A 26,765-nucleotide genomic window follows, 5' to 3' on the forward strand; every position below is an offset into this window, starting at 1 on the left:
GTTGCCATATTTTGTAAATATTTTACTTTGACCACATTAAAGTTGATGCATGTCCCCTTCTCATTTTGTCATGTCGGTTGGGCATTATAATTTCCTTGCTGAAAACGATTAATTACTAGCTAGATAAAAAATAAAAATATTAAAAGCATAAGGTGGTTCATAATAACTTCCCCACGATTACCGCAGATAAAGACTCTACGATTCCCTTGCATTGCTAGATAGACTTCCCGACTTAAATCAACATATCACCACTTTGAAATTTATCGAAAATCTAGTTGATCAAGTGGTAAGTGAGTCAGGGAATAATCTGCCTTTCTTTCTAGGTTGGAGAATCTGAAAAATGAGGAATAGGATTATCTTTGAAAATAACAGAGATCATATAGTGCAGGTAATCCAAAAAGCTTGGATGGATAAAAACTTATGGGAAGAAGCAACAAGTCTCGGCAAACTCTACATTACAGATCCTCCCACCAGGAACAGAGATTTATTGTATTGCAGATGCCTCTTGGAAGTTTCTAACTGACAAATTTGGAATAGGAAGGTCCTTGATAAGCAAAAAAGGCATTCTTAAAATCTAAGGAAGCGCTGCAATAAAAGCTACCACTACACCTTTGGTAGCTGAAGCAATGACAATGATGTTAGCTGTTCAGCAAATGCACCGACTGAGGTATAAACAAGTTGCATTTCTAGGAGATTCTGAGCTTCTAATCAGGAGCTATTATCAATGAGGCAAACTCATGGCACACTTAAATAATTTTACTTTCCATTATGCTCTTAAGGAATTTTGTTCATTTAGGATCATCTAGCTAAAAAAAATCCAGGATTAATAAACAAGCATATGTAATAACCTAGCCATTGTACAACTTTGTTTTGTGAAAATGAAAAGGGACTTTACGATTATCTCTACAAAAGAAAATTCACGACTGTACAAAAAGCATTATCATATTTACATAATGTTAGCATTAAATTTTTTTCGATAAGTAGTAGCATTTAATAATATTGGTTTGACCATCTTTTCCTCAATATACTTTTGTACATTTAAAACGATCCTTTATGGATATGACAGGAAAAAGTTATAATGTTAAAAGAAATTGCGTTAGCGTAATGATGACCTCATTTATCAGTCAGCACAACGATCCATTCCACTCAGTGCCATATATTACCAGCTTTCCTTTTAATATATTTTTTCCCTTGAAATGTTACAAGTTTGCAGTATATTACATTATAATTTTTTCTTTATTAAACTGAGCTATTATATGTATGTTCATATTATACCCAAAATATGTCCGTCTCTGTATCTTATGACTTATTGACTATGAATTTTAAATCACCTATGAATAATTAATAAGGTTCAAAAAACAATAAGACTATTTTCAACCATAAAATTTCCAATTTCTTATTATCAACTACAACACCAATCACATTAAAAAAATACTAGTACTCTTTCCTTATAAAAGAATGTTTATCTTAATATTTTTGTATTGAAAGAGATGGAATATATCATTAGATTAATAATTATTTATTTATTTTAATAGTTTTAAAAATACTAAAGATTCGTATAACCGATTTTAATTTTATATTTTCAGTGCTTTAGTTGATGTTTGTAACTATTTTTTATTCTAATCAGTTTACATACTAATTAAATATTTAGAATGTATAAACTGATGTTTTATATTTCTTAAAATTTTATTAACTGAAACCTAAGTTTCATATTATTAAAATGAAAAAAAACAAAAATAAACTTAGGGGAATGTATTTGATCTAAAGTTTGAGGTGATTTGATTTTTAAAGTGGTTTGAAATGATTTCAATGAATTAGAGAGTTTAAAGTAATTTTTATTAAATTACTCTAGAATATGATCTAAAACCATGAGATTTGAATTTTATTTTTTTTTAACTAATAAACTTCACCCAAACATTATAAAATCACTTGAATCTCTATAATTTAAAATATTTTCAATGACAATAGATTATGAAATGTCAAAATCAGTAACAGTGAATTTCAAATAAGTTTTTAAAATTAATATTTGAATAACAATGAATTTCATTTTAATATAAATCACCTAAAACTCTCAGTTGAATATATCTTTTTAGCATGTTTATTTTAATTACAAATTTTAATTTATCAATATATAATATTTTAATCATATTATTAAGAGAAAAATAAAATAAAAATAAAATATTTGATATTTGTTGCTAGATGCAGTGTCGGATCAAACATAGTTTGGTGCAAAATTAAGCACTTCTGATTCATTTTACATCAAATTGATACTATGCAGTTCAATTGGAGACCACTAAGGAAAGAAGAAGAGAGGGCAGTCAAGCACGTGCCCAGTCATGTGTCGGCTATGGTCAAATGCCGGTGCCACTATTTACATGTGTCCGCCGAATACTGCCAAATGTATTTTTTTTCTTTTTACAAAATTTATTAAACCAATTTTCGTTTGAATCTTTGACTGCCTCTTCCTTCGTTCTTCACACCAAGCGACCGGTGACTGACTGTCTCCGGTTCTCGGTAAGCCATAGTCTCCGCTGACTAAGGCTCCTTCAATTACGTCGAAGGTGTGAACTTTTCATATCTTACTTACTAGCCTCAATTAAAAGGCATGATGCTAAGCGAACCCAAAGATTTTGCATGTTTTATATGTTTATCGAATGTGGCAAAAACAATTAAAGAAGCTTTTGGAGAATTTTAAAGAAGGTACGAATTTTAAGACCCGAACAATTACGTACTTTTTTCGTTTAAAAATTCGTTTATTCTATATTATCTACAAAGACAGTAATATAACGTTGATAAAAAAATGTCAAAACAATCTCTTGAGAAATAAAATTTTGAAAAATAATCTAACATATTCGAAACTATGTTCTGATACAAGAGAATTCAATGAGAGATCCAGACTCGAACTATTATATAAGGACTTGCATTTTAATATGTAATTTTCCCTTTTCTGTAATATGAACTTTCCTACATAAGTATGTTTCCTCACTAGAAGCCACTTTTGCAACTCTTTTGTTTTGTCAACTTAGCTTTATATATAAAGTGCTTATTGCCAAATACTAAAAAGTCATTCAAAAGGCATATATATGATGTTATTAATTTTAATTCAAAATGACATCAGTATATATTATTCATTGAGTATGTATTTATATACTAATATAGAAGAACTAGACTAAGGGTATGAAAGGTGATCAGGGAACTGTGAGGAATAATGTATTCTCTAACGTTCCTAAAAAAATCATCATTCACAAGGAATAATAACTCCCTCTCATTCCCTTTCATTCCTTTTTTTTGTAGAGAATTTAAGAACAAAATTATTCCTTGTTAAATTTGATAAGGGAACAACCATTCCTTTTCATTTCTGATATTTTGTTCCCGTACATTCTTTTTTTATTCGTTTCTCTTGATTCCCGAATGGTCACCAGTCAGACCCTAACTTTCTTATCTTTCATTATTAGTTTTATTTTTATTTTGTCAATATTTCTTATTTATTTAATTTAAAGTTACAACGATAAAGAGAGAAAATTTAATAAAACGATGGTAATAACAAACTTAAAGTGAATATTTTAACAGAAACAAAAAATTGCAATAAAAACAAATACTATTGAGAAAAGGTTAAAAACTAAGTTAATAGTAATACTAGTAGGTTCAAAAAACTAAATAGAGAAAAATAAAATATATGAGCACGACTATGGATTCACACACGTACGTAGCATTGAAATTATATCCCAGTATAATTTTTATAAGTAACTCCTTTCTCAATCAAATTAACCAAAAGCATAGTATTATTCATTAGTCTCTTTCTCTCTCCCTCTCTCATCCTTTTTTGAGTTTCAAAATGCATAAATACGAGAAAGATAGACGAAGACCCAATTAAAGTCCAAACACAAATCTAGACCCCATACGAAAAAACCTAATCCCCAGGCTTTTCTCCTCTTTTATCTTCTTTACTACTTTCCACGTTTTTCCTCTCTCATTGTTCTTCACCATGTCTAATGAATCCAAAGGTCTCTACAGCTACCAGTACCTGTCATCCTTGTCTTTGTACGAACTGATGAATCTCCCTACTTCAACTCCATCTTCTTACGGAAACAACGGTTTTGTTCCATCTTCTTACTCCTTAGCCGATTGCTTCCAAAGCTCTCCCGGAGCAGCGTACGACTCTTTACTTCATAAAACTTTAGGTGTTTCTCCCTCTTCCTCAGAGGTTTTCAACTCTTTGGTCGATCAAGAATCGAAGCACGATGTAACTAACGACGTTATCGGTGAGACTCCAACTAGGGTTTCAGCATCTTCTTCCTCTAGCGAGGCTGATCATCCCGGCGAAGATTCCGGTAAGAGCCAGAGGAAACGAGAGCTAGTTGGATATGGAGGTGAAGAAAATCGAATCTCCAAAAAAGTGTAAGTCATTTAGATTATACTTTTTTATGATGAAATAGTTTGGAAAATCAGATGATACCCTTATTTTGGAATTTAATCTAGTACGTTGTAATAATTCTATGATGTATTATTTCAGTGGTAAAACGAAAAAGGAGGAGAAGAAACAAAGAGAGCCACGAGTCTCGTTTATGACTAAAAGCGAAGTTGATCATCTTGAAGATGGTTATAGATGGAGAAAGTACGGCCAAAAGGCCGTCAAAAACAGCATTTATCCAAGGTATTAATTCAATTTATTTATGCATTTGCATTTTATGGTTTCAGACATGAAATTTATATTAGTGTAGTGTAACTAATACTTTGCAAATGCAAACGAAAATAGGAGTTACTATAGATGTACAACGCAAAGGTGCAATGTGAAGAAGCGAGTGGAGAGATCGTTCCAAGATCCAACGGTTGTGATTACAACTTACGAGGGTCAACACAATCACCCGCTTCCGACTAATCTCCGGGGAAGTTCCGCCGCGGCTGCTATGTACTCCGCTGACTTCATGACTCCGGGAAGCTTCACTCATGACATGTTTCGGTCGTCTGCTTACACTAGCGGCGGTTCAGCTTTGGATTACGGATATGAACAGAGTAGTTATGGTAGTGTGAATGCAAACCCTAACGCTCATCAAGAGTATCGCCAAGGAGGTGAATATGAGCTCTTGAAGGAGATATTTCCTTCTATTTTCTTCAAGCAAGAGCCTTGATTGATCCTAGCTTGAAACTACATATATACACTTATATAGTAGTACTATATACATATATAAGAGAGAGGAGAGATAATTCCAATATATATGCAACTTAATATCTATTTTGTCTCTCTTATTTGCATGTACATATATTTTTCATGAGAGAATGAGACAGAAATTGAGCTTGGATTAGATTTAGTGATATATGTTTAATGTGTTAACAGTATATTTTCCTTGTTTGTTTGTTTTGCTGTAATATTGTAGTTCCTCTAATTTGGATGATTTTATGAGATGATATGTTATTGGGTTCAGGTTCTGTAAGGTGTACTATCATATTTAGAAGCTAAAAAGGACATACTTCTAGCTAGGATAAATCTCCCATGTTGAGAATATACTCTTATGCTTTCTGGGAAACTACATTTTAAAATTAGAAAGCTCGCAAGAGAGAAGAAATTATAATCGAAATATTTGATACCAGGGTTACATGTAAAAAAGAAGTTGTGCACGTCGAATATTTAATGGGTGTGAACAAGTGAATATTAAGCAAAACAAGTTGAGTTCGTCCTTGTGTCTTAAAGAGAGAATGGACCCAAGAAAGATTTGACTGCTTCTGCTTTCTATCTTATCAACACACATGGAAACATAGACTGTGGACCAGCAGAATTACCCCTACCAATAGAACTGAAAATAATATTTATATTCCATAATCCTATAAAATAAGAAGAAAATTAATTATTTGGAAAGACATAAAATTTTCAAAAAGAAAGGAAATTGCTCACAGTACTGGGCAAGTGAATTATTTGTTACGTGGGATGAAAAGTCATTTCAAGGTAATTGTAGTTAACGGTCTGATTTAATAACATATGCCCAAACAAAATGTTAGCTAGGGAGAAAACTCATACGTCAGTGATAATGTATGTCCGTGCGACCGCAATCCTTTCACTATCGGCGTAAGACGGTCTCAATGAGAACATATAGTGTTAGGAGTGAATCCGATCACTCCCTTGATACCTTAGAACAGAAGATTTATTTGATGTCAATTAAGATCTCTCCTTTAAGGTAAAAGAGTTTGTTGAACAACAAACTAAAAAAAAAAAAAAAACAAAAACAAGTTGCTGCAATTTTCTATTTCTATTCATTCTCTTTCCAACTCATACTTAAATACAAAATTAAAGAAATAAACTATTACTACGTGAAACGTGGTTAATCAACACACGTCTCAACCTAATGAAACAGAATCCCACTAACTAAAAAACAATATGGAAACTAAAACTTTTTTAAGATTGATTTAGTTTTCATGGAGATGCCCATGTTCACTTCTTGCTCAAGTAGTATCTCTTCATATAGATCGTGAAAATTCTATGCGCTTTGGTTGAGCCTGGGGTGAATTTGAGAAAACCAGTTACCAATATAAAGAGTATATATGGAACTCTGGACTATCAATATAATCTTTTAGCTTTCATTCGGAGACTTACTTTGGAACATGACATGCATTCAAGGGTGGCATTTATTTAGATACTGCTCTAGATTCGAGATGGATTGCTATCTTTGTCAGCATATAAATGTATTTTCTGACGACAACAATTTCTGACAATTTCTTTTTTGCTTTTAAGCCGATCACCGAATCAGCGTATATATATATATGTGGATTTGGAAGCGCATTTATGTCATATACCAAAGTCACTAAATGCAAGAAATACTTTTATGATTAAGGCGAGCATCATAAGATCATGTGGCTTCTCAATTCTAACATTCGACCTCCGATGTAACTTCGTTTTCCTATTTTCAAATTTATGTCGATTTTGAAGTTAAACTGATGTCTAATCGCTAGTCTGTCATCATGATCTTGTAACATCCCGAGTTGTGATATGTGAAAAGGCTTAAGAGAATTGATTTGGCTACCTATGTCACCAAAGTTGACTTATCTTTTCCGGAGCACATCCTGAAAGAACTCCAGAGTTAAGCGTGCTTGAGCTGGAGTAGTGGAAGGATGGGTGACCTATCGGGAAGTGATTCGCGATAGCGTGCGAGTGAGGCCAAAGCACGGGGAAAGGTCGGGTGGTGATTGCAGGGTCAGTAAACAATGATTTCGAGCCTTTGGAATATTAACGGACCGACCGTCAGACGGGATGGGGCCCACGGGCCGAGAGAGCGGGCGTGGATGGCCCATTAGCCGTGGGCGGGTCGGGACTTTATAAGTGGTATCAGAGCTGGTTAGCCATCTCAGTTCCGACCTGAGAGGCGTCTTGAGACCTGTCGGGGGGCGCAACGAGGACGTTGCGTTCTTTGAGAGGGGGTGAATTGTAACATCCCGAGTTGTGATATGTGAAAAGGCTTAAAAGAATTGATTTGGCTACCTATGTCACCAAAGTTGACTTACCTTTTCCGGAGCACATCCTGAAAGAACTCCAGAGTTAAGCGTGCTTGAGCTGGAGTAGTGGAAGGATGGGTGACCTATCGGGAAGTGATTCGCGATAGCGTGCGAATGAGGCCAAAGCACGGGAAAAGGTCGGGTGGTGATTGCAGGGTCAGTAAACAATGATTTCGAGCCTTTGGAATATTAACGAACCGACCGTCAGACGGGATGGAGCCCACGGGCCGAGAGAGCGGGCGTGGATGGCCCATTAGCCATGGGCGGGTCGGGCTTTATAGATCCATTATTCACTTTGCATATAATCAATTCAAATACATTAGCTTTGTGGAATACGTTTATACTTTAGTAATATATACCACTCAAGTTTTGAGATAAATCACCTTTAAAATTAATTTGGAGTTTTAGTTTAAAATGTTTTGAACATTCGATCAAAAGAGCCATAGAATGACGGTTAACATATAATTCGTCTAAAGATCAAGTAAGTTACTAAAATATGTTATATATGTTTAACATAAACAAACATAAAAGGAAATCGTATATATGTTCTACATATGACCAATCTTGTAGATGTTTTGAGTGAGAATGATTTGGCCTGCATAGATTTAGAAATGATGAATCAAGTCCAATCATATCTGGAATATAAGGAAAATCCATTTGACATATCACATATCTACATTAGTTAAAACATTTATTTAGTAAGTTTGGTTATATATTTAAACTTTATGATACAAACAAATGTCTTGATAATGATATTTTTTTCTTTTCGGGGTCAACATCAAATTTACCTAACAAAAACAAAAAGATGCCATAATTTTAGAATGAGAAGCGAATCACGTAATTGCCAAACCCCCTAGACCCTAGTACCTAGACAATTACAGTGACACGGAGAGAGATACATACACTATGCAAATCAGTTGTCCAAAAAAACTATACAAATCTAGAACGCTCCTTCAAAACCACTAACGAATTTTTGATATAACAAATAAATTAATAATAAGCTTTTGATCTAAATAAAAATATAACAAGTTCTGCCAAGTCGTATCAAGAATTTAAATATTACTAATCTACAGAGAATCACATGGTTCAAATATGTCTTTAGATGGACCGTATAAAAATATTATCGTAAGACATCAGAACCGTTTTCGACTTACAAGCTACAAATGACCGTAACAAAATTCCACATCAAAAAATAATATTAAATAATATATAAAAGACTAAATTCCATATATCAGTCCATCTAATATTAATTAAAATTATCCATGTATTACTAATTATCTATGAAAATTTAAAATATTTTGCCATCAAAGAAATTTTACCTTTTGATCAACATTCTGTTAGTTTTACATTTGTTACATACTTAGACCATTTTTTTTTTGTATTTGGATGCATCATCAGAATACAACATATGAATGTTGCATTCAAATATGTTTGTTTTTATAATTAGTATTGTATATACATACAACAAACATCATGATGCTAAATTGTTTGTTTTTTATTTTATAATAGCATTTGAGTGTTACTAGTTAAAAAATGAAAGACATAATTTATATTATTGATAATAAATTCATTATTGTATTTGAATAATATTTAAAATTAAATTAAAATTAAATTAAAATTAAATTTGTCAGAAAACTAATTATTATATTCGAAATTTCCAGAAACTTTTTAAATAATAATTAATTAAAACTTACATTTTATAACTTAAGGTTTTGGTGGGTAATTTTTGCGAATTTTTTGAGAAAATGTGATTTTGCATTTCTAAATAAAACACAAATTTGCAGTTTTGATATAAAAAAAACATCCTTTTGTGATTTTGATGATAAAATCCATTTTTCGTGATTTGGTGTAAAACATGGTTTTGTAGTTTGGCGGATAGTTTGATTTTATAATTTTAGAAGGATTGCATGATTTTATATTTTTTTGTGATTTTGACAAGAAAATCCAATTTGACAGTTTGGTTGAGAAACTCTAATTTTGTTTGTTTTGGTGAAAAAAATTGACAAGAAAAATTTGATTTTACTGTTTGGTGAAAAATCATGGTTTTGGGCAATAACTTGAATTTACTATTTTGACAAAAAAAATTGATTTTATAGTTTCGGTAAAAAAATTCGATTTTGTAGTTTTGACGAAAAAAACTTAATTTTATGGGTTTGACGTGAAAACATAATTTTGTATTTTTGGATAAAAACTTGATTTTATGGTTTTGACGAAAAAATGATTTTTCAATTTTGGCAAAAAACTTGATTTTACGGGTTTAACAGAAAAATATTATTTTACAACTTATATTTAATAATAAAAATAATTAACATAAACCTAGTTACTTTTATATTTGTATAGATGTTATTTAAATATTTTGGATTCTGAGATTAAAATTTTGCATTCAAACTCCACATTTTTTTTCATATGAAATATCTAGTTTTTAAATGTTATGAATTTTGCATCCATATACATTATTTAGATACATATAAAATCGTGTCCAATTGAATAATATTTAAGCATTTGCATATAGATGCAACATCTGACATAGAAACAAATGAATCTGTACAAATAGTTTTAACAAAAGTATATACTGTATATACCAAACTTTTCTATTCTATTTTTTAAATCATGAACTAATGTGGAAAATATGTTACACTTTCAACTATATAAAATTATTTTAAGATTTTAATAATAATTATATGTATAATTTAATTAAATATGCAGCCAAATCTATATGTTATCTTATTATGTAAGAAGTCAAATTTTTATAAATGATATACTAATTTCATTAATAAATTTGAAATCATAATTTTTTTTTAGAATGAATGTAGTGACAATACATAAATAAATATGTAAACAATCAGTTTTCAATTAAGTCTAAAAGTAATTTAAAGAGCATATGTCGTAATAAATTTCAAGTTATGTCAAATTTTTTGATAAGCTATTTTTTTCTTCTCAGAATGAAATGATGATAGGTGATTTTTTTGTTAAAATTACATTTCGAATGATGTTTGAAAGAATGTACAATATGGAACAAAATATGTCCCTTCTTTTATTAGCATAGATCTAAAGTCCATTAGCATAGATCTAAAGTCCATTAGCATAGTTCCTTGGTGTTGATTCTCAGAGCTTGAAGTTTGTGGGGATGAACAGAACAATAGTAAGAAGGATGAGCTCAGTGAACAGCAAGTTCTTTCACATAGCATTAGTAGAATGTAGAGACTTCAAAGGCACAAGACTCAACATTACTGGTGCTTCTGATAGTCCTAACTCTGATGGTACCCACATTGTGTCTATAGGACAAGGAAATTTTCAGATCACAATCGCAAGTATCAAATGTGGACCAGGTCACGGTATCAGGTAAATCATCATGAAATGTAGCAATATCTCCCTTTTTGTAAATGTAGCAAGAACAAACCGCCTTGATCTGATTGGCATTGAATGTGTTACTTAAGATTTGTTACTGAAATGGCTCCGAGAGCATGGTTCTGATTCAGTTTCTTGTTGTCGGTAGCATCTAAGGTGAAGCTGAGTGAGATATACTTCAAGAACATAAGAGGAACTTCATCTTCAAGAGTCGCGGTGCAGCTGCGTTGTAGCAAAGGAATGCCATATAAGAAAGTGTACTTAATTAGAGAATGTTCATCTTTATCTTTCTTCTTCTCGTGGAGGGAGTGGAGAAAAGCAGACCAGAAACAGAGGAATTGAAGCTGTCTCTTCTTCTTGTAGATACGTTATAGCTAAATACATTGGGACTCAAAGCCCACCTCCATGTCACTAATTTTTATTACCATCACGCATGAACATTTTCTTGTTATTTAACTTCTATGCTTTGTTATGGCCTCTTGTCACAAGTTTTCTTCATAATGGGTCATATACCGTTGGAGAATTTTTTTAGATAATCTGATTCCATTTTCAAAAAAAAGTTCTTGGCTAACTTAAAGATAAATGACAAGAAAATACTTGTTAGGTAAAAAAATTGGTTAGGTTAAAGATGGAATGCGAAATCATTGGGGGGGAAATGCATCATGTCAAGAGTGCATCTAACAAATTTTATCCATATAATAATTATTTTACTAACCAATATATTAATATGAGTAAATAATAAGATTGCTTACAACAATAATATATGCATACGCATTTGCCTATATATAAGCAATTAAGGACACATCATCTTTGTTTGTTCCCTGAGATATTGCTCCCTCCTGGTTGCTAAGATGGAAGTAGAATCAGAAACTCAAGAACTGCATATTCATGTCAACGGCGGTAAGTAGTTTAACCACTTGTTCTGTTTCGTGTGTTCTTGTTTTACTTATGTTATTATCCTGTTTTCATGTGTTGATCAGAACCTGAAAGGAAATCTTCAACAGAACAGAGGAGTCACAACTACTCATGGAGGTTAAGAGTGTCTCTCTACGTCATTCTCCTCTTAGCTGGAGAGACAATAGCCACTCTCTTAGGTAGACTTTACTACGACAAAGGTGGCAACAGTATATGGCTCGAGACCTTAGTTCAGCTAGTTGGGTTTCCTTTAACTCTTCCTTGCTATTATTACATAAAGCATGACTCGTCTTCCAAAACTAATAACTTAACCAATAAAACAACAACTTCCTTCTTGACACTTCCTTTGGTTTACATTGGACTTGGCTTGCTTGCTGCTGGTCACAGTGTCCTGTATTCTTTTGGATTACTCTACCTTCCTGTCTCAACTTTCTCTTTGATCTCCGCGTCTCAGTTAGCTTTTAATGCTGTCTTCTCTTACTTCCTTAACTCACAGAAGTTCACACCTTGTATACTCAACTCACTTGTTCTCTTGACCACATCTTCTACACTTCTTGTCATCCAACCTGAGCCTGAATCTTCTACTTCAAACTCATCATCCAAATACAATTATGTGATTGGATACATCTGTGCCATCGGTAGCTCAGCTGGTTATTCTCTAGTACTCTCTTTAACAGATTATGCGTTCGAAAAGATTCTGAAAAAATACACTTTCAAGGCTATTTTGGACATGGTCACGTATCAGTCTTTGGTAGCTACTTGTGCAGTTGTGGTTGGACTCTTTGTAAGTGGTGGGTGGAAAATGCTTAGGACGGAGATGGAAGAGTTTAGGCTAGGGAAAAACTCTTATATTTTGATAAATATTGGTGCAGTGATATCTTGGCAAGCTTGTTGGATTGGTAGTGTGGGTTTGATTCTTGAAGTTTCGTCGCTTTTCTCAAACGTGATAAGCACTCTTTGTTTACCTGTTGTTCCTGTTCTTGCTGTTGTCTTCTTCCGAGATGAGATGAGTGGAATCAAGTTGATTGCAATGTTTTTGGCTATCTGGGGGTTTGTTTCTTATGCTTACCAGCATTATGTTGATGATCCAAAACAAGAAGAAGAGCAAGAGATTCCTCAAGGTGAAGAGGAAGAAAAAGAAACACAAGAAGAGAAGAGTAACAACATTCAGGACTAGACAGAGATCCAAGATCTAAGGTTTTATAAATTTTAATAACTAAACCCGTTGTGGGATGTAACAAATCTCCTACAATAAATGATATCACTATTTGACCAAAATAAAAAAAAAAGATATATCTGTTTGGCTAAATATTAATCTATTTGTATATAAAATGCAACCAAACCCACACCACAAAAAGAGAGTGGAGAGATTGATTCCAAAGATGCTCTGAAGATAAACGACCCTTACTTGAGGTATAAACAAAGAAGTCATACCCACTTGACAGAAACTTTTTGATTACTGAAGTAGCTATCGCTCTTCTCTTATGTTATCAGAATGCTTCCACTCACTCAGTTGATTATTTTGGCCATTTGGGCTTAGCTTCTTATGCTTTGTAAAAAAAACAACAGTCATATTTAGGCTTGGACAAAGATCCAAGAACATTGCAAAACCTTTATAAGTTATAGCCAGTTGCATCTAAATTAAACAGTTATATATAGTAGACACACCCCAAGAACATTGAAAACTTTTAAAATGTCAAGTGTGCTCAAGGCCACCATGTATTCTTGTATACTTTGTTAACGTCTGAGTCCACTTCAAAAGATGCTAAAGAATAACAAAAGAAATTGAAGTAAAAAGTTATTTAAGATTGGAACTCCGTGCCCAGCCTATATTAACAACCTTACCATTAAGGGTCCCAAGAAAACTCAAAGTCAACGCTAAGCAAAAAGTTTTGTTCTTAAGAGCTCTCATGGAAAGATCTCAAGAACTCAATGTCAACGGTAAGCATAAAAAAACATCTAATATTGTAGATTCTTTTTAAATGCATCTGAAAATATGTTATATCATTTCAGATGACCAGAACTTAGAAGCAAACCTAATAGACCATGAGGTAAATGACTCATCCTCGGTACCTCAAACCAAGAACTACAAGAAGTGGCTCAGAATCTCCATTTATGTATTCCTTGTCCTCACCTGCCAAGCACTTTCTACAATACTGGGCAGATTGTATTATGAAAACGGTGGAAAGAGCACATGGATGGTAACAGTTCTCCAACGCATAGGCTTCCCTCTTTTGTTTCTATACAAATTCTTTTCACTAAACAAACAACAGGAGAAAACAGATCCAAGTTTCACAAACACCACTCTTGGATTAGCTTACATATGTCTTGGCCTCTTAGCATCTGCCATCAGTTATATGTCTTCAGTGGGGTTGCTCTACTTACCTGTTTCTACTTTCTCCCTCATCTTTGCCTCGCAGTTAGCCTTCACCGCCTTGTTCTCCTACTTCCTTAACTCTCAAAAGTTCACTCCTTACATTGTCAATTCTCTATTTCTCCTTACTGTTTCCTCTGCACTCCTTGTGTTCAACAACGAGTCTCAAAACATAAGAAATGTCTCAAGAGTAGAGTATGTGGTAGGTTTCATATGCACCGTCAGTTCCTCTGCTGGTATCGGACTCATCTTATCGCTGGTACAACTAATCCTCACAAAAGTTTTGAAGAACCCTTCGTTCTCAGCGGTCATGGACATGGCTATTTACCAGACACTAGTCTCATGCTGTGTGGTTATGATAGGGCTTTTCGCTAGTGGGGAGTGGAAACTTATAGCAAGCGAGATGCGAAACTACGGGCTCGGTAAGGTGTCATACGTTATGACTTTGTCCTCAGCTGCTGTTTCCTCGCAAGTCTACACTATTGGTGCTGTGGGATTGATCTTTGAGTCATCTTCTGTGTTATCCAATACGGTAACTGCTGTGGGGTTGCCTATAGTTCCAGTTGTAGCAGTGATAGTTTTCCATGATAAGATGGATGCATTCAAGATCTTCTCCATTACTTTAGCTATATGGGGCTTCCTTTCATTTGTCTATCAGCATTACCTCGACGAAAAGAAGTTGAAGACTTGCCACCATGTTGAGGAAGATACACAAGTCTGAATGTGAAAAGTATGTGTTCCTAAAACCACATGTCTCATCATAAGAGAAAGATAGTCACACGGAACAAGCAACCATAGAGACAAAAGAAGTCTTGAATATATTCAACCTGAAAAGGCCACACAACTTGTGTGTGTATGCGTGTAACTTTTGCATGTTGTGCTTGCGTAATGTTGATGTTTCTCCACTAAACAGGCAAAAGAAAAACTTTCTGAATGAATATTGGCTACACATTATATTCCTCCTTGACTTAACTCATATCTTAGTCAACAATAATGGCATCTTGAAAAATTAACAAGATAAGAGATATTTATAGCTGTGCATTCACTAAATGTGGGGGCCAAGTTGCAATGAAAATTTAACCGTTCACCGACTCCTAATCTCTGAATATATATATTATATATAGCTATATCATTTGGTAGCATATAAGCTACCAAGAGACCTTGATAATAAGATCATACCTTATACTTATAATTTGTTCAGAACCTCCTCCTTGTGCATCTCCAAGGAGGTATATACTACATCCACCATGAATGGTGATCAAGAACTTCAAGTCATCGGTGAGTAAACATAAGAAAAAGATGATTTATACATAAAACTGTAAGCTAATTTTTGGTGTTGTCTTCTTCCCTAACTTACCAGTTCAGCAGGGAAAAGAACCAAACCCAACAGTACAAGAAGAAAGAAACCAAACAGGAGTAACTCACTCAAAAACATACAAACGGTGGCTCCGGGTGGCGGTCTATACATTCTTTGTCATCTCAGGACAATCAGTTGCTACAATTCTAGGCAGAATATACTATGACAACGGAGGAAACAGCAAGTGGCTAGCAACGGTAGTTCAACTCGTAGGCTTTCCTGTTCTGCTTCCATATTATCTCTTGTCAATCAAAACACATACAACAACTAATGTAGATGGCAAAGCAGCCTCACTTAGGAACCGTGTATTGGTTTATGTAGTTCTTGGAGTTCTTGTAGGAGCAGATTGCTACCTATACTCCATTGGACTGCTTCACCTTCCCGTTTCAACCTATTCACTGATCTGTGCATCTCAGCTAGCCTTCAACGCTTTCTTCTCTTATTTCCTCAACTCACAGAAGCTCACTCCCATCATTTTGAATTCTCTTTTGCTCCTAACTATATCCTCCACCCTCCTCGCCTTCAACAACGAGGATTCAAACTCTCAGAAAGTTACAAAAGCACAGTATGTCACAAGCTTCTTATGCACCATTGGCGCCTCTGCTGGGTTTGGTCTAGTCTTATCCTTACAACAGCTAGCCTTCCATAGAGTACTAAAGAGGCAGACTTTCACAGAAGTTATGGATATGATCATCTACATGAGTCTAGTGGCCAGCTGTGTTAGCTTGGTGGGGCTTTTCGCTAGCAGCGAGTGGAAAACTCTGAGCAGTGAGATGGACAACTATAAGCTTGGGAAGGTTTCTTACGTTATGAACCTAGTGTGGACAGCTATTACCTGGCAAGTATTCAACATCGGCGGCACGGGACTGATCTTTGAGCTTTCCTCTCTGTTCTCAAATGCGATAAGCGTATTGGGGCTGCCCGTGGTTCCTATTATGGCTGTCATCATTTTTCATGATAAAATGAATGGGTTAAAGGTGATTTCTATGATTTTGGCTATTTGGGGTTTCATGTCCTATGTCTACCAACACTATCTTGATGACAAAAGGTTGAAGAGAAGTGTTGGAATCCAAAGAGTAGAATCCTCTGTCCCACCAGAAGCAGAAGGGTCAAATGTGCAGAAGATAGAGACTTCAGCAAGCTGATTAAGTACTTATAATGAAGAATTAAACATACTACATTTGTTATGCAACTCAAGTGAAGTCACACACCTAGTAGATGCTTTTCTCTTTTGCCTTGTTGTAACAGTTAGTAAGTTTTAAAGAAAATAGTGAGTTACTGTGGTTTAGTTTTCAAGAAAACTACCCAAATCACATTGTAAGCTCAACAGCTTCAGAACAAGCTGATTACAAAACTTCAGTAACTGATACTTTTGTTCAGAGCAACCAAAGACTAGTAGTAGTATTGTATATTAAGAGAGGGTGTAAACTTTGTCTAAGTTATTGTAATACAATCTATGTGTGAGGATAGTTCCCAAAAATCAGCTTACATCAGGCAGCCAACGTAGTGAGCCCGAGGATAGTTCTTTTGCAGTTGTGGCCATTGAACAAAGAACTGATCAGCTATCCTTAACTTGTAAAGCAGCAATCCACTTAACGAGAGCTTCTGAACTCTTGCTACACTCTCAACATAAAAGATCGATGACCATCTGATTCCCACCACCTGCAATCAAATAAAGAAACAAGCACTTGATGAAAATTCTACATATAAGAAGAATCACATCCAAAACACAGGTGGTCCATTCAAGGTGGTCATACACAAAGTAGAGTGATAGACTTCAGAAGTGGGTATACCTTGAACAAGAAAGCGATCACACAGAGAGGAATACATGTCCCAGGACCATTACAAAGAATCTGAAAAACTTTCAACCACATTTAGTTTTATGAAGCCTTAAGATAATAAGAAAACAATGAGATTAAAAAAAAAAAAAAGAAGCTATACAACTTGGGGTCTGATCCGGATCATTAGCCAGAGAGCGTGAACAGTGGCAAGAATGGTAGTCCAAACAGAAGTCACATAAGACTGACCAACCTCTCTACTCCGGTAAATTTGCGTGTACTGTAAGGAAGCTTCCTTAGTAGCAGGCTATATATATCAAGCATTAAAAACATAATCAGCAACAATAAGTTGACGAATCATCCAGTTTCATGCTGAAAAATCAGCAAACAACCAATATACCTTGTCAGCTAGAGAGTGTTCAAAGGAACGAGCTTTGTGGAGACTCATGTTATCAGTAGCTGCAGCGATGTAAAACCTGGGGGTGAATCTGTCCATGCGCAAAACAGAGAGGAGACTCAACATCTCTGCCGTGTGTCCCCCTACATAACATCTAATCAATGAGCACATCCAACAGAATATGACAAATAAGTAATGAATGTTTCTTACCAGAACCAAGAACAATAAGAGTAGTAAGCGATCGTGAAGCTCCTTTGGGAAAGGGTTTGCCACAGTGGTACATAACATATAGTACACGGACCACTAGAACAATCACCAAACTAAGCATGAAGGAACTGATGCTGCTAAATCTTGAGAGCATCTTGGAGTAAAAGCAGCAGTGGTGTTCCTCCATGTATCTTGTTATAACTCTCTTCTCCTTCAGTGAGATCTCTCTATGTCTAAAGCTTATGAATCAAAATCAAACATTTAGAAACAACACCAAAGAAAAGCAGATTGGTCTTAGAGAAATTAGAAAAAGGATTCAACTTTGAGCTTAGATTCGCGATTCAAACTCAAACCAACATGAATAAAAAAACTAATCCTTAAAATCTGATCGATTTGGTCTAGGAGAATTGAAAAAAAAAAGGGTTGAGCTTTGAGCTAGATTCGGCATCGTAGTTGATTGGAGTTGATTTTACATTGGTCTACGATGCCGAAAAGAACATCGACGTCTACAATCGATCCTTCAATCCGACTATCTTGCATGAGAAGATTCGGCATCTTTAAAGATAAAGATAAGCTTGAAGATGCAAAAACCAAATCAATTGGGGAGAAGAATCGTCGGAAGAACAGAGCGAGAGGCAGTCGGACAACGAAGAACTGAATCGCAGATCGATCGGTGCCGGCGAGAACGATTCTAAGTAAGACATCGTCTCCCGGAGACAGAAGCCGGCGAAGTCGGCGCTTTGAAAGCCGTCGCTTCCCGGAGACAAAAGCCGGACGGTCATCGGAGGAACTGATCAACCGCCGGAGACGAGAACCGGTCGGAAGTACCGAAACCGGTAAACAAAAACGACAACCTCTCACTCTCAAATCAACTCTGAACCTTCTGAAAGATAAAGGATTGATAAGAAGACCAAAGGAATAGAGAGAAATTCTCTCACTAGGAGAGGAGAGAGAGTCCCGTCTTTTTCCGTTTTTTCATTCGAATTGGGGCGAGCATTTTTAATCACCACTCGCAAGAAGCATGAAGAACATTTTTGATCTGTTCCAAATGTTAATTATGGAAGAACATGAATTGTTCTGAAATCTGTAGGCAACTCTGAGACATGATTACACAAAAAGAGCAAAGAGCACTCTGCAGGTATTGATACAGAAACCATAATATATTAACACTTGACAGTGTCAAATACACATTGATATGTCTGTGGGATACTACCAGAGTTTCTTTCACCAATCTGCTTTAAGAGAAGGAAACAGAATAAGAAGAAAAAAAAAAGCATTGCTCTAACATGAAACCTAGTGAGTAAGAATAATAACAGTTTCTCCAATTCCAAATGAACTCTCAGATCCAACCATTGCTCCCTTGTTCTACCACAGTATAGCTTCTCCACAATTTTAATCCTACAACTTCTTAAATGTACAACAACAACAACAATGCACAATTCAAGTTTTCAGTAACTCGATTGAGTAGATTCTCATAGATATGGTTCCAAATCAACAATCTGAAACCTCAGAAGCTTAAAGTTTCAATCTTTAAAAGTACATTAATAAATGTAAGTTTTACCATATACTCACAATTGCTTAGTAGAAACAGAGACCAATCCAGTTTAAGTTTTTTTTTACCTGAAGCAGCAGTTCTACGTTTGGCAAGCTTGGATCTTTCAAGCTCCATCTGCATATCCATCAACATGTTCATTCGTTGCAACTCAATCTCCTTAGCAGCTTCCATCCTCTGTTTCTCCAACTCAACCATCATCCTCTGCTTCGCACCTTCGATCCTCTCGTACACCTCTCCCAACTTCAGAATCACTCTCGCCAGCTCCCTACACGACGACCCTTCACCTCCAGTCGGATATACCTCATCCACTCTACTCTTCTTCCTCACCACAAACCCCCAATCACAGACGTCATCGTCCTCATCCTCATCATCATCGTCCAAAGAGCTCCCACTCGATTTAGATCCGGCCGCATTCTTCAATGCTGGTTTCAAAATTTAAACACAAATCTGAATCTCATCAATCAAAAAAATGTCGACAGCCAAACGTATGATTAATTGCAATAAATAACATCATACGGAATCAATAGAAGTCGATCCAATAGTATGGGGCCGGGACGAAGAGTGAACGAATCAGCCATAAATAGAGTTGATGCTTGACAGAGAGTGATCTTCGAGATTTCGCAGTGGTGTGGCTGTTCAACGCAGGCAACAAACCCATTTATATGCGGAGCTACGGTGGAGGATGCTAATTCCACTTTAATGCGAGAGAGTAGAAGTAGTGATGGAGAACTCGTAAATGCTTGGATTAATGGATAAATTGGTATTTACAATAGAGAAGACATTTAAAGAGCATAAATGATTGATAGGAGCTTGCAGTAACGGGGTTGAAGACGAAGTGGAAGAGACGGGAAGATGAACTCTGGATGCTTCAGACAAAGTTAGAGCTAGGCAAGATTGGACTTGATATGGGCCGTACGTAAATGTAGGGACAGCCCAAAAGGAAGTCCAGTTTCGAGCTTCATTCTTCGGAAGCAGTAGTGACATGGCAAAAATGTTATCTCTCATTGGCTGATTATTTTTGGTGACGTGGCAGCCTCACCATTGAGTATATAGGGCTTTTAGTATAGTATAGATCATCTAAATGAATCTTATGTTTGTTTCTTTATTTTCATTTCCATTCAAATGAGTGTAGTAAATAAATTACCAAAATACATTTGTATTGATTTAATCATATATTTGATATTAATTTTAACTATATATTACATTTAATTATTTAATTTAATATATTTACATTAAAATTATTTCAAAATTAACGAGTTTTCTTTTTACGGTTTGGGCGGGAAAAAAAAGATTTTTCGGTTTTAGCGAAAAAACACATTTTTCGGTTTTGGCGGGAAAACAATATTTTTTGGTTTTGGCAAGAAAATGAGATTTTTCGGTTTTGGTGGGAAAACGAGATTTTTCGGTTTTGGCGGGAAAATACAAATTTTTGATTTTGGCGAGAAAACACGTTTTTGCGATTTTGCGAGAAAAAACATGTTTTTGACGGAAAAAACGTGTTTTTGGCGAGAAAACGTATTTTTGCGGTTTTGGATGGAAACACGTTTTTGCGATTTTCGCAGGAAAATGAATTTTTTTGGTTTTGCCGAGAAAATGAGATCTTTCTTTATTGGCGGAAAACGCGTTTTTGGCAAGAAAACACGTTTTTGCAGTTTTGACGGGAAAACGCGTTTTTGCGATTTTGGCGCGAAAACATGTTTTTGCGGTTTTGGCGGGAAAACATATTTTTGCTGTTTTGGCGGAAAAACACGTTTTCGCTGGTCCGAACTTAGGTCGGTTCAAAATTTGACACAAATCGATAAAATATTAAGATAATAATTTTTTAAAAAAAATTCAACATAAATATATGGTCCCATTAAAATTATAAATTAGTAATTTTGTATATACATATTTTATATAAAGATCTCAAACATATTTAATGCTTTTAGAGATATTCTGTATAAGTTATTTCTTAATATCTTGAGAATTTATAATATTCTAAATCTTGTTAAATCTATAACAAAATTTTATATAATAAGATTAATTATTTTAAAAATATTAATAAGAAAACACAAATAACAAGAACAACAACAAAAAGGATTAAGAACAAAGTCCAGTCCAGTACAGCCCAAACTAGTCGTATAAAATCGTTTGGACAGGGTTTCGTATGATGCAAGTAACTTATTGCTGCTCTCTCGACTCTTTTCCGGAAAAAATAGACAGCCGCAGTTTTCAATGGCCGACAAAGCTAATTTATTGGGTAAACGAAAGGCGGAGGATGGTTTGAAGACAGAACCGCTTTTAAGGAGGCATAAGGAGAAAGAGACTAGGCAAGGATTAGCTGATAGTACTCTCAAAGGAACAGCAGGAGAGTTGTCGGAGACAAAGGCCGATGAGTCTAATTTAATCTCAGAAAAGGAGGTAAAGATCTGTTTTTGGTTGACACTCTATGTTAGAATCTTGTTCTTATACTACTCTTTGTAACAGGAGGAGACAGTGGAAGAAAGCCTTGATGAAACTCCTGAGGTATGAATTATCTTCGAAAAAAACACGTACTTACTCTGGGGGGATGCAAAAGCTTATGTCTTTTTTTTTGTTTTCGTGCTTGTAAACAATTCAGGAATTTTCAAAGATCCTCTTTGTTGCAAATCTCTCTCCCCAAACAGAAACTTCAGATATGTAAGTAGCACATTTGACTTCCCCCTCTGCAAGTTTTTTTCATGACTGACAATTTTTTGTTTTTTCCCTGCAGCATTGATTTCTTCAAAGATGTCGGACAAGTTGTTCGTGTTCGTCTTCTGCTCAACGCCCGGGGCAAGCATCTGGGTTATGGTTTTGTTGAATTTGCTTCTTCTAACCAAGCAAAGATGGTAAGAGTTGTTTTTAAGTAGTCCTGATGAGAAAAAAAAAAGTATTTAGCTTTTTTTTTTGAAAAAAGGCTTTCAATTAAAATGCATAAGAAAATACAAGTAAGAGGTTTAACTCATAAGTTTGGAAAAGTTTGCAACAAGCATAGAGTAAGAAAAACTCTAGAGGAAGATTCACATTTGAATCTTAGAAGGACAGAAACAGAAAGACACTAACTAGTGGTTGTGGTTCCCTCGGCCGCGACGACCTCTTTTACCTCTTCCACTAACATTTGTCCATTCCATATCTTGAAAAAAAAAAAAAAAAGTATTTAGCTATGCACAGCTTTGTTTTTTTAATCTGAAAGTAGGATTTCTGATTAAAATCTTTTGTTACCGTAGGCGCTGGAAAGGAAGAACCGTCAATCTTTGCATTGTAGCAAGATTATTCTAGATGAAGCTCCCGATTTTGTTGAGGTACCTACTTCTTCTTCTTCTTATTATCTTCAATATATATATCATGTCATTACTTAGAACTAATAGAAAAGTTAACGTTCCAATCACATTCAGGAAGCTGCCGTACCAATAAAGACTCTGTTTATTGCCTCTTTCCCTCGCTATTCAACTGAAATATCAGATATGTAAGTAGAACCTTTTAAATTCATTTTCCTTCCACTTTTTTTGTTTTTCATTTCCTAATAATTTTATCCTCCATTTTTGACAGCATTGACTTCTTCAAAGATGTTGGACAAGTTGTTCGTGTTCGACTTGAAATCAACGACAGAGGCAAGTTTGTTAGGAGTTTTCAAGGCTCCTAAGACAAATGTTGTAGTATAAAAGATTGTCGAACCAGTTCTGAGGGATATCAAAGCACTGAGAATGCAAGTACTCACTTAATCTAAGTGCAACCAATGATTTAGATGGGTTTTAAACTATGACTAAAACTAGAAAGCAATAACAGAATGATATTTTCTTGACTAAAGGAAAAGAGAATTCATGGGCATAGGGATTAGACCTTGGGTGATCAGGTATCGAACTAAGGATGGCAAATGATCAATCAAACTATCAACCTTAAGCCTAGACACAATTCTAAGCAAGCTCTATGTCTAGATGAATGCTCATTTGCTAACATATCTCAAACATCAAATGTCTTTGGTTGAATAATATGAAAGCAATCATTACTAACAAGTCTATTAGCTATCTTAGCATCTTTAACAACAAATGTCTTTGGCAAAGTATACTAAAAGCCTAGGAGAGTTGTCTCGGACATTTCATCGAACACCTTTCGGGTGAGAAATGCCTAAGGATCAACAACTGAGTGGCCAACTCAGAAGATGCATTATGATTACTCTACTAGCAAGGAAATATGAATGATCTACACTAAAACATCCTAGCTCTAACCTAATCACCCTTAATCTCCCTAACCCATGAATTCAAAAGGTGATTACTCACTAATCTCCATGATTCCTCTTAAACCCATATTGGATTTCAGATTAATCATGTAAAGAAATAGATAAGAAATCAACAATAACACAAGAACATAACAATCAAAATCCAAGAGATTCTTGTGTATTTCTCAATAGATCAAAAGATAAAAGATAATCTGCCACTGGTGGCTACAAAAAGATGTTTAAAACATAGGTTTTAGAAATGTAAAACGTGCATAATGAAATGACCAAAAGGCCCTTAAGTAAAATAGAAATCGAGCAGATAATAGGCGCGGAGCGACCTCGGCATGTCGCTCCGGCAAGTCGCTCCGGCCTTCGGGAGCGACCTCAGTGGGTCGCTCTGAGAGGTCGCTCCAGGCTTCGCTTCGTGTCGTCTCGCCATAGAGACGCGAGCGACCTCGGGGTGTCGCTTTGGGAGGTCGCTCCGAGAGGGGCGTGAGATGCGAGCGACTTCGTGGTGTCGCTCCGGGAGGTCGCTCCGGGCTCGTTCTCGCGTCTCCGAGTGATGAAACCGCGAGCGACTTCTCCCTGTCGCTCTGGTAAGGTCGCTCCAATAGGGAGGTCAGAGCGACTTGGTGGTGTCGCTCCGGACTGGTCGCTCCATGCCTTGCTCGCCCAATGACCACTCTAAACACTCCTTTTTGAGCTCCAAATGCACCCAAATGTCTCCAGAAACTCGATGTGGTACTCAAATACCTGATAGAGACATATGTATGCAAAATGCAACCTAAACATGTCTAAATCCTAATCTATATGATGAAAATGTTTATGAATGAATGGATAAAACAATGTAAATATGCAAGATATCAACTCCCCCAAACTTGTTCTTTTACTTGTCCACAAGTGAACTTTCTAGAACTCATAGGGAGAGAGGTTGAAGGAGGGAGCACATAGCCAAAAGAAACACAACTAGCACACTCTCTTATTACACTCTAGCTTCTCTAGGCCTATCTTAACTCTTTTTGTTCTTACACTCATCATCAAGCATCCACACATTCAAATCAACCAACTCTCACATTCATTAAGCACAAAACATCAGGTGAATTCTTGCAAATGGTCAGTTGGTCCAAGTCATTTGGTTGGGTAAGGGAAGGCTTTTATTCAAGTGATTCAAGAGGTTCAAAACATATGATCTTTAAGGTGGTTTACTCTCAAAACAAGTAGCCTTGACATTGCACATAATATATCTAAGAAAGGGATCAACTCATGCATACAATGCTCAATCTCCATTGTTCTACCCTTTTCCCAAACATACAAATCACACAATCATTTCCCAATGTCAAACCCACTCACATCTCTCACCAAAAGATCCTAAGAACTTTAACTCCTTCTCTTTGAAATCTACAAGGGATTTTTCACAACCTCAAAACATTTCTTAGCTCCTAACAACTTTGCTAGCCCCCTTTTTCTTTTCTTTTTCTTTTTTTTTTTTCTTTTCTCTTTTTTTTTCGTTTTTCTTTTTCCTTTTTTTTTTTTTTTTTTTTAGGCTGGGGGCCAAGACTTTTCAAAACTTGAGCTAGAGGCTTCTATACTGGTCCCAATAAAACAATTCACTTAAGCACAAAGAGTCTATTCTTTTCCTTTTTCATTTCTCCCAAATCATAATCACAACACTCACCCCCACCTATAGCTAGACAATAGAGTGTCCAATCTAGCAAGAATGAAGATCAAGCATTGTCGTTCCCGATACTCTCAACATTATGCACATGTAAGACTTTCCGAAAAAGGCCTCACTCATCAAACAATGAAAGCTTAAAAGGAGGAAAAGGTTTTGGGAGTGGTCTACCACTAGAGTTTGTCAAAAAAGATTGGTATAAAAGATGTGACAACTCAAGTGTGTATAGCCATGACTCAGTACACAAGGGACCATGAGCAAGAAGCATTAAGTTCGTTCAGTTCAAATAAGGTTGTAGTTGGCTTCAAAGACTGAGTTTCAGCAATCAACAAGTTTCAGGAAGAGTTTTCAAGGCTCGAAACATACAAGTCTTTTTGAGAGGTGCAAAAGCTACTCAGGTGCAACGTAGTGTTCTTTACAAGGCATTCAAAATCATTGCTCCCAATGCAAGTGAATGCAACCTATATGCTCTAGACTCTCCTAAAAATGCAAATGATGCAAACTAAATGATTGGTTTTTTTTTTTTTTTTATGCAAATAGGTATGCAATGCATGACTCAATGAAACAACATCAAAGCAAACATGATCAAATACTTGGTACCTCCCCCAAACTTGAGTTACACAGTCTCTGTGTTGTCAAGTAGAGAGAGAGATACCGAAAAGAAGACTAATATGCAAAAATAAAATGGTATATACAAGGGAGTGTGGTGGGTTACCTTCTATGGGAAATGAGTAGAGGGAGATGCTCCCTCTTCGTCGTCCTCAGGTGGTAACTCTTCAAGGTGCTCATCAGCAGGAGTGCCCATCTCTTCAATGTAGAAGGCTTGCCCGAACACAGTTGGTTTCCTCATTTTCCTCTTGATGTCAAAGTGGAGGATGTTCTCTTTACCCAAATGGAGATCAATCGTGCCTTCCTTCACATTAACAATAGCTCCTGCTGTAGCTAAGAATGGCCTTCCTAGAATCAATGGGTCTTGAGCCTCCTCACCCATCTCAAGCACCACAAAATCTGTAGGTATCTCATACCTTCCAATCTTCACAGGGAGGTCCTCTAAGATGCCCACAGGATACTTCACTGAACGATCAGCTAACACCAGAGAGAGTCTACACTTCTTGTACTGAGTGAATCCAAGCTTCTTTGCAACAGACAAAGGCATCAAGCTGACACTAGCTCCCAAATCGCAGAGACTTTTCTCAAATACCATAGGTCCAAGAGCACAAGGTAGTGTGAAGCTTCCTGGATCCTCTAATTTCTCTGGAACATCAAGCCTCTGGATGATGGCATTGCACTCATGGGTAAGAATCATCATGCCTTCCATCTCCTTCTTCTTTGCAGCTACAACATCTTTCAGGAACTTGCTGTATTGAGGAATCAACATGAAAGCATCGATGATGGGCATTGCAACCTGAGCTTCACTCATTTGCTTCTCAAACAGAGCCTTGTACTTCTCTAGCAGCTGCTTCT

At 35.7% G+C, this 26,765-nt stretch overlaps 8 protein-coding genes across 10 annotated transcripts in view; 5 read left to right on the forward strand and 3 right to left on the reverse strand.

The window, feature by feature from the left end:
• LOC103856262 (peroxisomal (S)-2-hydroxy-acid oxidase GLO5) overlaps positions 1-26,765 on the reverse strand; it is a 382,149-nt gene that overhangs the window by 269,406 nt on the left and 85,978 nt on the right. The gene's annotated exons all lie outside the window — the stretch shown is intronic.
• LOC103856138 (WRKY transcription factor 28) lies at positions 3,572-5,422 on the forward strand. The gene is made up of 3 exons (XM_009133224.3): positions 3,572-4,398; positions 4,514-4,654; positions 4,757-5,422. The coding sequence occupies exons 1-3, from the start codon at positions 3,986-3,988 to the stop codon at positions 5,127-5,129; spliced, it is 927 nt and encodes a 308-aa protein (XP_009131472.1). The 5' UTR covers positions 3,572-3,985; the 3' UTR covers positions 5,130-5,422.
• LOC103856156 (probable purine permease 6) lies at positions 7,847-13,077 on the forward strand. 2 transcript variants are annotated; one of them, XM_033273548.1, is made up of 3 exons: positions 7,847-10,824; positions 10,979-11,730; positions 11,811-13,077. In XM_033273548.1, exons 2-3 carry the CDS (start codon positions 11,682-11,684, stop codon positions 12,920-12,922), a joined length of 1,161 nt encoding a protein of 386 aa, XP_033129439.1. In that variant the 5' UTR covers positions 7,847-10,824; positions 10,979-11,681; the 3' UTR covers positions 12,923-13,077. The 2 variants fall into 2 exon arrangements, with proteins under 2 accessions (XP_033129439.1, XP_009131493.1); XM_009133245.3 differs by having other exon boundaries at positions 7,847-11,730.
• LOC103856146 (probable purine permease 22) lies at positions 13,315-15,075 on the forward strand. The gene is made up of 2 exons (XM_009133234.3): positions 13,315-13,686; positions 13,759-15,075. Exons 1-2 carry the CDS (start codon positions 13,656-13,658, stop codon positions 14,838-14,840), a joined length of 1,113 nt encoding a protein of 370 aa, XP_009131482.1. The 5' UTR covers positions 13,315-13,655; the 3' UTR covers positions 14,841-15,075.
• LOC103856180 (probable purine permease 10) lies at positions 15,126-16,764 on the forward strand. Its single transcript, XM_009133275.3, has 2 exons — positions 15,126-15,397; positions 15,480-16,764. The coding sequence occupies exons 1-2, from the start codon at positions 15,367-15,369 to the stop codon at positions 16,619-16,621; spliced, it is 1,173 nt and encodes a 390-aa protein (XP_009131523.1). The 5' UTR covers positions 15,126-15,366; the 3' UTR covers positions 16,622-16,764.
• Positions 16,733-18,329, reverse strand: LOC103856164 (UDP-N-acetylglucosamine transferase subunit ALG14 homolog). 2 transcript variants are annotated; one of them, XM_009133263.3, is made up of 5 exons: positions 17,862-18,329; positions 17,655-17,794; positions 17,421-17,561; positions 17,270-17,329; positions 16,733-17,138 (listed from the first exon to the last, which is right to left on the reverse strand). In XM_009133263.3, the coding sequence occupies exons 1-5, from the start codon at positions 18,043-18,045 to the stop codon at positions 16,962-16,964; spliced, it is 702 nt and encodes a 233-aa protein (XP_009131511.1). In that variant the 5' UTR covers positions 18,046-18,329; the 3' UTR covers positions 16,733-16,961. The 2 variants fall into 2 exon arrangements, with proteins under 2 accessions (XP_009131511.1, XP_009131506.1); XM_009133258.3 differs by having other exon boundaries at positions 17,418-17,561; positions 17,862-18,328.
• LOC108872178 (trihelix transcription factor ASIL2-like) lies at positions 19,382-20,071 on the reverse strand. Its single transcript, XM_033286628.1, has 3 exons — positions 20,068-20,071; positions 19,479-19,835; positions 19,382-19,386 (listed from the first exon to the last, which is right to left on the reverse strand). Exons 1-3 carry the CDS (start codon positions 20,069-20,071, stop codon positions 19,382-19,384), a joined length of 366 nt encoding a protein of 121 aa, XP_033142519.1.
• On the forward strand, positions 20,886-23,056 carry LOC117132476 (nucleolin 1-like). The gene is made up of 7 exons (XM_033286654.1): positions 20,886-21,813; positions 21,880-21,918; positions 22,013-22,071; positions 22,145-22,262; positions 22,641-22,715; positions 22,809-22,879; positions 22,963-23,056. Exons 1-7 carry the CDS (start codon positions 21,628-21,630, stop codon positions 23,054-23,056), a joined length of 642 nt encoding a protein of 213 aa, XP_033142545.1. The 5' UTR covers positions 20,886-21,627.

Source organism: Brassica rapa, chromosome A01 (assembly GCF_000309985.2).
Source record: "Brassica rapa cultivar Chiifu-401-42 chromosome A01, CAAS_Brap_v3.01, whole genome shotgun sequence".
NCBI classification, from domain to species: domain Eukaryota; kingdom Viridiplantae; phylum Streptophyta; class Magnoliopsida; order Brassicales; family Brassicaceae; genus Brassica; species Brassica rapa.